Source organism: Branchiostoma floridae, chromosome 3, assembly GCF_000003815.2.
Source record: "Branchiostoma floridae strain S238N-H82 chromosome 3, Bfl_VNyyK, whole genome shotgun sequence".
NCBI lineage: Eukaryota > Metazoa > Chordata > Leptocardii > Amphioxiformes > Branchiostomatidae > Branchiostoma > Branchiostoma floridae.
The window spans coordinates 729119-740007 of record NC_049981.1 but is presented as its reverse complement, the minus strand read 5'-3'; the positions used below and the strand labels follow the sequence as shown (position 1 = coordinate 740007).

General features: G+C 43.0%; 1 protein-coding gene and 1 long non-coding RNA gene across 2 annotated transcripts in view; one reads left to right on the top strand and one right to left on the bottom strand.

The window, feature by feature from the left end:
* The window catches only part of LOC118411051, a 9255-nt gene extending 4951 nt beyond the window's left edge, over window positions 1-4304 (bottom strand). The window contains exons 1-2 of the long non-coding RNA XR_004830634.1: window positions 4182-4304; window positions 2553-2728 (exon numbers count right to left, since the gene is read on the bottom strand). This is a non-coding gene — a long non-coding RNA (uncharacterized LOC118411051). The remainder of the gene's footprint in view (window positions 1-2552; window positions 2729-4181) is intronic.
* Window positions 4305-6578: 2274 nt separating this feature from the next.
* On the top strand, window positions 6579-10815 carry LOC118411043 (52 kDa repressor of the inhibitor of the protein kinase-like). Its single transcript, XM_035813050.1, has one exon. The coding sequence runs from the start codon at window positions 7604-7606 to the stop codon at window positions 10124-10126; it is 2523 nt and encodes an 840-aa protein (XP_035668943.1). The 5' UTR covers window positions 6579-7603; the 3' UTR covers window positions 10127-10815.
* The last annotated feature ends 74 nt before the right edge of the window (window positions 10816-10889 follow it).

Here is a 10889-nt window from a genome sequence, read left to right as displayed (position 1 = left end):
AAATCTTCTGACATGCCACCTCTGTCCTTTAAGATCCTCTTAGGTCCTTCTCAGTATCTAGGCACACCCTGCATGCCATAATGCATATGATACAGTAACTGTACATTCTTCAATCTATGGCAGGATACTAAATAAATGTTATCATTTAGTTTGAATACGAAATAGTCATAACATATTTGCACCATCAGTTTTCCCTGCCAATCCAGTCACCTGCTTCAAATCAGTTAAGAAATCCCAGTTCATGGTTGTAGCCATAACATAAATATGTACATTCTTTATTAATATTCTTACGTTTGCAGTGTGTTGCGTTTATAGTTCCGTGCGAGGTGAAGCTCTGAGGTTGTATACAATGAGAGAATATAAACAGGATACAAAATGTACATCTCTGTCACAAATAGACAGTGCAAATACTCATTTTAAAAACAAGGCTTCCTGCATCCTGCAGTTTTTACCTCTGGGAGGGATGTTTGGTTCCGTTTGTGTGTTTGCAGTATAAGTACTATAACTCAAGATCCTTTTCATGGATTTGTATGAGTTTTAATATATTAGTAGTTATTGGGGTCAGGGAGAAACATGATGATTTTGAACCCCCTAGCAGTATTTTCAGGTACTGTAGAATTACAGGCTTACAACCCTTTTGCGAGTTCACTGTTCAGTCCATAGTCTGCAGGCGAGATCACCAACCTCAATTTGGGACACCAGCATGGCTTGAGACTTGTTGAGCATCACCTGTTGTAGGGCATGATAAGGCTAGGGCTGTGGCATGAAAAAACTCATAAAAGCTTCGACTATTTCACGGAGGCATGAGATCTTTGACTTCTTGTTCCTAGCCTAGGCTGCCCTGTTTGTAAGTATAAGAAAGGCTACCTGTTAACGTTTTTCCAAAGAGGCAACTAGGCACATTTTAAAACCCTATCTGCCAAAACACAGATCAAGTACAATATCAAGTATAATATATAAATTTATCAAAAGTTCAAAGAGACATACATTGCATTTCCTATAGGAGGACTATGATGGGGAAAGGGGGTATTTGTAGTGGAAATAACTAATGCAATGTAAGAAAGAGTATATACATTGTACTTGCAGTGTGAATAGTCTGCAGTCAATTTGCAATGTGCATACATGTAAGTATAGTGTAAGTATGGGTGTCCTCCCATCTCACATTGGTCTTGGGCCAAAAAAGTAAGGCATGGAAATTAAAACAGCCACAGTGTAACACAGCCCACCCTGCCCTGGAGGTCACAGGGATCTCAGCACTCTGCCAGGTTCCATTAAAGTTACAGGTCTAACAGAAACACCCAGAAATCCACTTTCTCTGAGTATTGAACACTCGCTTACAGCCACCCAAATCGCCTAGTACTCAGTTGAAGAGTATGATTACCTTGTTCTAGTAAGCATACTTTGCAATATGCTTAAATTCCGTCCTCCAATGCAGGTAGATGGGAACATTAGCCCTTATGCACTGGAAAGATAAGTGCAAAAGTGGCAACAGCTGGGTATTTTCTGCCTTCTATCTTCATATCCATCCACCTTCCCCCTGACTATCCCCATTATGGTGATGACCTTCACACTTTTTCAGTGTTAAATCTCCTGACCAGTCTCATCATCATGGTCCAGGGTACAGCTTACACTTGGCAAAGGTCAAACAGAATGTCTCCCTGGACCAGGAAAACATGCCTAAATTGATTTTGTAATGCATAAAAGAAGTTGACTGGGTACCATCCAGATATTAGTTTACTCCGACGTTTATTATACACTATATACGGCCACTTCTCTGCTATTCCGTCTGGCGCTCATCCAAACAGGTGTTCCAACACCCAAAACGCCCTCAGTCCTCTTGTTGGAGGGCCTGTTGTCATAAAATGAGCCCTTTACAAGTTCTGAACCCATTCCTTAATTTGCTCAGTAACTGACATCACCATCAAAAGATCAAGTTCCCCAGAGGGGTAGCAGAAGCAAACATAGGAGCGAACTACTACGCAGATGGCACCTGTACTTGTACATGTTCTATAACAACTTGCTGCGGTGGATCCACAGACTACATTATGCCATCAGACTGTTTGTATTTGTAGACCCGTGATGTCAGATGTTCCAGCCCTTTCCCAATTTGGCCAACTCTATCCCTAACCACCCTGTCCAAGTTTTCAAGGCTAAATTGAGTTTGAAAAGGGCTAAATTTTCCTGACGCCTTTGAAGGGGCTATTTCCAAAAATTTCAAAAACCCTTCCAAGCCTTATGGTACACTTAGTATACCCATGACATTCCCTAGTTTCATATCTTACTGTTAAAATTCAATCAATTCTGGCATCAGGGCCTGAGACTTCAGCCAACACACATACTTTCATCCAGTAACCTGACATGCTTTCCACATTTCCATGTACAGATTTCACCCTCATCAGTAATATGAGCTTGGGGGGTGAAAACTTGATAATTGGATTGACCTATTTCATGATCTCTTAATTAAGTCCCAAAGTCTCTACTTCTTTGAGCAGGAGAGAAACCTTGACCCATTGATTAGGGTTAATTAACATCAATTAGCTAAGTACACGTACCTGTAATTCCTGGTGTCTGGCACAGGGCGATTACTGGAGATTTTGTCACTCTCGGCTAGATTGAAGGCATGCCTCTTGTATGAGTCCTTGGCATCATGCTGACCACCTTCTATGTACGTCCGTCCATCAAAATTGACTCCCAGGGACTGACCATACACCTGACTGGTATCACGGCCCTGAGGAAAAATTGTGATAGAGTTAAACTCTTTTAAATCGGGATGTACATGTAACAAGACGTGATAAAAACAGCACATCATAACTTTGGAGCTGGGCACCTAATTTTTTACTTTGGGTGCACCTAGATATTTTTGTAGGCTATTGGGTAAAAGTACCTTTGTACACCAATAGATTCTATACAGAATATTCTTGAAAATAAGCATCAGACATTCACAAAGCAATAAAATCTTTGTTGTACTTTGTTATATTGCTTTAAAGTTACACAAATACATATCAATTACACCACGTGCCCTAAAAGGAATTCGAGCCCTACAACACAATAACATATGTATGAACAATGCGAACACTTCTTATACCTGTTAAGATTTACCTTTCCTATTAATATGTAACATATTAGGCTTATAAAGGAATGATAAATGCTACGCTATAAATTATGCGCTCACATTAGATTCAAATCTGCTACCAAGTACAAAACAAGCACATTTATAGGAAGTAAATCAAAATAAAAGCAGCAGATGAATAGCATTGCACAGAATAAATCTTCTCATAGACACTTGAACACGTGTAGTTTAGTTTATAATCTCAGATGCAATCAGGCACGTAACGTATCAATCCAGCATGATAGCAAGTTACAAACCAGCAATCATCAGAGACTGAGAATGGGAGACTCATCTTTGTTTGCAATGCAAATTGTAAAGGTATATGTGAATTTGAATTGCAGCCGAATTTTGGACTAAAACATCTTCCTGTATTCATTTGTATTCCAGCAGCAAACAAAATTTTTCTTCTCTTTTTCATTCTCAAAACCTTCAATTCCAACCTGTCTGCATGGAATGCTATTACTTTCCTTTCATTGTATATCAAAGTGTGTGACTTAACCAGTGTGAACCTGCTGGACAGAGCTACTTGGAAGCACGGTTTGAAGACTACTGCTGCCTACCCATGTGTCAGGCAGCAGCCGCATAATCAAACTCTAGATACTACTCTACATGCTGCAGAAAATGTCAGCTATAGGAAATTCTTGACTGTGAAGTATTTTAGCCTTCTGCTTTCTAAAGAGCTTCTTTTTTTTCTTTCTAGACAATTACTCATGAAACAACCAGAAGGGAAACTACAAGCAGGAAGCTGCCATACATGACTTGAAATGTAGTATACCGGTATTACGTGTACATCACACAGAACTCCAGTTTTCAACTGAACAAAGTAGCATTTCAACATGGTTATTGCATCTCAAAGGAGTGAGTAAACATGGTACACTGGGCTAAGATAAGTTGTACTTCCTGTAGAAAAAAAATTCTCTGGATTGGTTTCAAGATCTGAAGCAATAGACATCAGAAACCATGGTGCCAGTCTCCTTGATGAGTAATGCCTGCACCCAGCTCTCTGCCAATAGAGACTCAAGAGAGCTTCATATTGTCCCCAAAATTAACCTCCCACCCCACACAAACACACTTTTTTAAAACTCAGCGTATTCTCAACATCTGCAGCAACCAAGAGCTGGTAACGGCTGTAGGCCTCAAAATGGTTGTCACCCAGAGTAGTCCTGTTGTTGGGTTTGGTGATCTGGAAGAAGGGACAAGGTCATGTAAAGTTTGAGGTCGTCATGCAACATATGTTTGAAGAGTTCAACAAGGCCTCACTCTCACCAACAGTCAGCTGGGACCCACTATTAAAGCCCCTCCCTTTAGGTCAATGCCAGAAATTGAACTTTTGCTCCCATGCCAAGGTAATGATGATAAGTCACAAATGTTATTAGGCCAAAGTTGCTAAGCAGACAAGTTCAACCCAGTCACCATGTTGTAAAGTTGACAATCAGGATAAATCACCACGTTGTAAAGTTTGCAATGTCCATTTCATATAATTGCTAGTCAGTCAAGTAACAATCAGCCCACACAGGTGCACATTTGGGATAAATAAAGAAATTTGCTTTGTCAAAGTTTGTAACCATTGTGATCTACAAATGTGAATTAACATTGTATCCCCAAACAAGCAGCAATATAATCTCAATGCGGACTGGACGCTGTGTTGGTCCTTGTGATACTGTATTGCCATCCTTAAAGCTGCTACTAGAAGCATACACATAAACCAAGTAATCAGATGTACGTGTAACATATTTATCCCAGAAACCAACAGATAAAATGCCCAGGGGGTCTTTGTTATCTTGATGGTGTTGTTGCTAGGAAGATAATATCAATATCACTAAGACATTCATGAATAGATGTTACATATTACATCTTCCCAAGGTCTGCCTTAGTAAGTTGGAGCATGTCAGTCGAATGCAATGATTATTTACCTTTGCAAAATGGAACATATTGAATCTATCATGCAGGTACATTGTAATTGAATTAGAAAATGCCTTAAGCCACACCAATTTTATTTGGTGCTTCTTGGATTCGACTGTCCATTTTTTTTCATTTAAAAAAAAAAATTAAGTCTCTAGAAATAAAATTACAAGTTTTGCTATCACAAACCTGTAAATATTACCATTCAGAGCCACATACACATAAAATCAGTTTGAAAACAACGCCTTTTATTCAGAACATTAGTAACAAATTAAAGGATGGAATTCATTGTATAAAGCATGACATTAAACTCCTCAGTCTGTTTTTATTTTGTCTTCGCCCCAGACCTTTTGAAAAAATCTATTTTTATTTTTTCGACCTGTCAGTCCAATTTTTTTCTGAAAATAATCTGAGAAGCAACAAAAGAATTTGGCATCGCCTTAACACTAGTTCACCTTTATCCACGGGTTAAATATAACCTATGTCCATTATTTTCAAAATCTGGTAATTTAGTGGTATCAAGTCGCCAGATGAAGCAATATTGTTCATATAACTGTAATATTTTGCAACTTGAAAGCCCCGCCAGTTGATTTGATACCCCTGAATAGATCTAGATCTTGTTAAAAAACAATGGATATAATTTACCTAGCGGATAAAGGTGACCTAGCGTTACATACTATTAAAAAAATCTCAGTCTGTAACTTAAGCTACTGTGGTAGCTAAAGATGGCAATGGTGCAGTAAGTAGTTCCCTAGATGTAGATCTAATTTTATCCTAATGTAGTGTACCAATGCAATGGCCACCCCCAAAAGTGAGTCATTTCCTTTACAACCCAATCCCTTACAAATATTGTCCTGCCCCAAACAAACCTATAATGAGCTACACCAACTTGGGACAAAGTACTGAAGAGGGAGGTGTTTCCTTCCAGCTTGGTCAGTAAACACTGGTGTCCTGAGGCAGGATCGATTTTAAACAATCAGCCACTCAAACTATTTACACACACTTTCTGTCCTGGGAGCTATCAATTAATACAGTGAACATGCACTGACCAAACATTAATATCTCCAAGTAGATGAAGGGTCAGCACCCAGTTCCTATGACAAGTAGTGGACAAGAAAAATGCAGACTGAGCTGTGAAAGATCCACAAAAAAGTACTAAAAGACATACCTGGACCCTCCACCTACTTGGAGATTAGCATGAACTACCGGTAAGGTGGCCTTCTCCTACACCAAACACACACACACACACACATGCACACACAAAATGTTAATCACAAAAACTATATTCTAAACCAATCATTCTAAATGCCTTTAGTATTATGTCTGTATTGTACATTTACAGTGCTTACAGGAGCATGAAAAAAAGAGAAAGTCCTTGGTATAGACAGATGTTTTCACAACAAACTGGTAGAAACCACAGCCACCAAGTGCAAATACCAGAGAAAGCGGAATCAGTCATCAAACCAACAAGGACAGGAACAACGGCCACGTAAGTGAACTATTACGTCACATCCACGCCCGTAGCCAGGGGGGGTTCGGGGGGTTCGGACGAACCCCCCCATTTGATCGAAGGTCCGCTTTTTCAAGTTTTTTTTTTTTTTTTTTTTGACTGGTTTGTATCTCGAGCGGGACTGGATTCCTATAAAACTTCACTGTCTTTGGTCACTTGAATAAAGGTGAACGCTGTGGTTTTCAATTAGCTTTTCCCGAGTCCGCATTATACTGATAAAGGCCCGGGGGCGGAGCGCGGCGCGTGTCAAAAACAAACTGTCACCGCTTGAAACTGTTGGTCCGCTGTGAGACACGCCCCGGCACGCGACACGAGTGTCGCCTGACTGTTGCTATGGTAAAGTACTAATGGCGCCCGAAAGTCTCACTTCGCTAGCTACAATCGGCGGCCTGTGAACGAATCCGGCACACGTCCCCTGGTGTGATCTAAAGCTTGCCGCTGGACACGATTACGTCAGGATATTGTCCCCCGTTTCTAAGAGAAAGGATATTTAAATTACATGTACAAGAGAGCCGCAAAGCTATCAATTTTCGTGTCGGTGGTCGGATACAAATTGAACGGGGCTACCTCACTAAATCACAAAAATAATCGCAGCACTTATAGTTATAGTTCGAAACTTGTATTAGCGCTAGTCAATGTGCTACTTGCAGTTCATCAAATCCTGTGGGTGACCGCGTAATGGGCCCTTCTAAGGCAAACATACGTACCGTAAAGTCTTGTCACGGTGATGTGCCAAACGGTAAGAAATGAACAGTTAATTGAATTTAGGTTATGACGGGATGTTGTCAATAATGTCAACAAATTATACCGCCTCTGTTGACAGCACGGGGCCGCCGCGCGAGTTCTTTGTTCTTATGTGGAGGCGCCAATCGGCGGTTAGATCAGAGGCACTTGTCGGCTTACTTGCAAAACGTCAGAGTCACTGTCATTCAGGACAGTGTACACGTGCGACACGTGTCGAGAAGTGTCACTGCTAGCAAACGTTTCTTTTTTCTTTTATCTGTGATCAAACTGTGATCGAAGTCAGTCCGTGAACGGTGTACCTTCTGTATTATGTATTGATAAAATATTGTGGCATCCTCATGGGGCGGAAAGAGCAGAAGGCGCGAGAGAAGAAACGCGCGGCAGCTACGTGCCACAAGCTGGACAGCTTCCTTCCGAAGAAAACGAAGACGGCACAGCTTTTGGATGAGGCCTCGGAAAGTCGGTCATCAACTTTGGACGCTCAGCCGTCAACGTCAGACGCTCAGCCCTCGACATCGGACGCTCAAATCGACAATGTACCACTCACTGTAAGTACTAATCCGGTAAGTGGCGAAGTGAGCTGTTATCAGGACGAAGGCGGCGGCAGCAACATTGTCGATATTGGAGAGATGTACCTCCGTTCGGAGACCAGTAATGTGTTTTGCGACAACGTAAAGGCTCTAACAACAGCCCAGAAATACAACTTCCTCTGCCATCACAGCAAACCGCCAGAGGATAAAACATTTCCGACTCAGTATCTTGGCGGCTGTAATCGCAGTTTCCGACACAAATGGCTCGGAAAACACAAATGGATGGTATATAGCGAGAAGGTGGACGGCATCTTTTGCATGCCGTGTGTGCTTTTTGCCGCCGATCCGTCAAAGGGGCAGTTGGTGACCAAGCCATTCAGAGTGTGGAACAAGAAAAGTGAGAAAGTCAAGACTCACGAGACCAACTGTGACTACCACGATGAAGCAATGGAAAAGGCTACCTTACTCAAGCAAGCAGTGGAACGACCCCACACCACAATTGCCGCCCAAGTTGATGCAAGAAAGGCAGTTAACATCCAAAACAACCGAGAGGTTATTAAGTCTATCGCCAGAGCAGTGCTGTTCTGTGGCAGACAATGCATCGCACTACGAGGCGACAAGGAAGACCTGAACTCTCCCGGCAACCCGGGAAACTTCCTGGCGTTGCTAAGGTTGATGGCAGTGACAGATGGTGTGCTGCAAAAGCACTTGCAAGCACCTGCCATGAGAAATGCCACATGCATGTCCCCACAGACGCAGAACGAGTTGATTGAGGTTATGGGGAAACACATGATTTTGAAGGGAATCTTAGAAGAGATCAACGCGGCCCCCTTCTACAGTATCATGGCGGATGAAGTTACCTCGCACAACACTGAGCTTCTCGCGATTTGTGCCAGATTTGTCGACAGCAACAATAACATTAGGGAAGACTTTCTCAAGTTCATACAAGTAGATCGGATCACAGGGAGAAGTATTGCAGAGGCTATCCTGCAATTCTTGAGGGAGAATGGTATCCCTACCCGTAACATGCGAGGGCAGGGATATGACGGTGCCAGCAACATGTCGTCAAAATCCGCAGGTGTGCAGGCACGTATAAAGGAGGTGGCTCCTCAGGCAACATATATCCACTGTAACGGGCACTGTCTCAACCTGGTCATCAGCAAATCGTGTGCCTTGCCGCAGATACGCAACGTGATCGACCGCCTGCAGGATTGCTGTCGATATTTCCTGCACAGCCCGAAGAGGAGCGGTGCGCTTGAGAAGGTGATCAATCACAACATCGGAGACGAGACCAAGAGGAAGCCTCTCCTGGACCTCTGCAAAACCCGCTGGGCAGAGCGTCACAGTGCGTATCAGCATTTCTACCAAGCATACGTGTTCATTGTAGAAACTCTAGAAATGATCGCATACAGCCGCCACCTCGACAAGTACGGAGACACTTACGCCGACTGGGACACCGGTAACCGAAGTGATGCTCATCAGATTCTAAAGAGCATCACTTCCTACGAGTTCATCGTAGTCTTCCTGGTCGTGTACCAGTATCTCTCCCATCTAGCGGGGATCACCGTAAAACTGCAGGGAAGGGCAGTGGATATCGTGGAGGCCCACGAGATGGTAACGGAGATCCAGGAAATCTACAAAAAGGAGCGGGAAGAAGTTGAGAAAGGGTTCGGCCACATCTTCGAACAAAGCCAGCGAATGGCCGAGAAGGTTGGCAGTGCTCCTGAGATGCCCCGTATCGCCGTTCGGCAACAGCACCGAGCCAATGCCATGGCAGCCAGTCCTCGGGAGTACTACCAGAGAAATGTAGTCATCCCCTTTCTCGACCACATCACAACTTCCCTGAGTGACCGGTTTGCAGCGTCTGCCAAGATCGCGACATCGCTGATCGGGCTCGTCCCGACCATAGTGTGCTCGAGAGACGTCCGTCTCGAGGACGCAGTTGCCCAGTACGAGGCCGATCTGCCATCGCCGGAATTGTTTCCTATGGAACTCAACCGGTGGAAAAACCACTTCATGCCTGATCCACCAGAGTTGCGGCCGGCGTCTCCCGCAGAGGCAATCAAGCGCTGTGACACCACGATGTTCCCGAATATCGGCGTTCTGCTGAAAATCGCGTGCACTCTCCCAGTAACATCGTGCGAGTGTGAGAGGAGTTTCAGCGCCCTACGAAGGCTAAACAACTACATGCGCGCTTCTATGGGGAAGATTCGGCTGTCCAACCTGGCACTTCTACACATCCACTACGACACTGACATAGACCTAGACAAGGTAGTCGATTGCTTTGCTCAACTCCACCCCCGCAGACTAGAACTGGACAACCTGTTATAAGACCGCTAAGACCAAAGACAATTAGGTTAAGAATAAACGGTTATGAGTTTAAGAACAAATGTTTATGAGTTAGACTGTTAAGCATGTTAGATGTTAGGTTAAGATTATCAAAGTTGGTAAGACTGTTAAGGCTGTTTATTATGTGCTGGGCTGTTAGGTTGTAATCAGAACATAATTATATAATGCTTTATATTTAAGACTGGTTATGTGTGTGGACCATTTCATGACGGATATACTCAATATTTATTTTTCTTCTTTTTCCTTAAGATAAAAGACCGCTAAGACAATTATGTTAATATTTCGTTAAGAATAAGTTAAGAGTTAGACTGTTACTGTCGGATGTTAGGTTACGACTACCAAGTTGTGATTGTGAAGGCTGTTAGGTGTAAGGTTAAGAATATTAAGTTACGATTGCTAAGACTGTTAGTTTAGAACTGTTCAACATGATTATATATGCTTTATATAAAGGCTGATTATGTGGATCGAGGCCATTTCATGACAGATATATATACTCAGCACTTGTTTTTCTTCCAATAAATCTGACTCAGACTCTAAAACGGTCATGTGGGTGTCTCTGATTATTCTCATAAAACCCTCTCCAAAACGCGGGAAATGCCGTTTCAGAAGGTTCCAGTTTCAAAATTTTCCGGGGGAGATGCCCCCGGACCCCCCTAGGAGCCTTGCGCCTTCGGCGCAAGCTCTCGCGCCTTCGGCGCGAGCCCTCGCGCCTTCGGCGCTCGAGATGGTCCCCTTTGCCACCCAA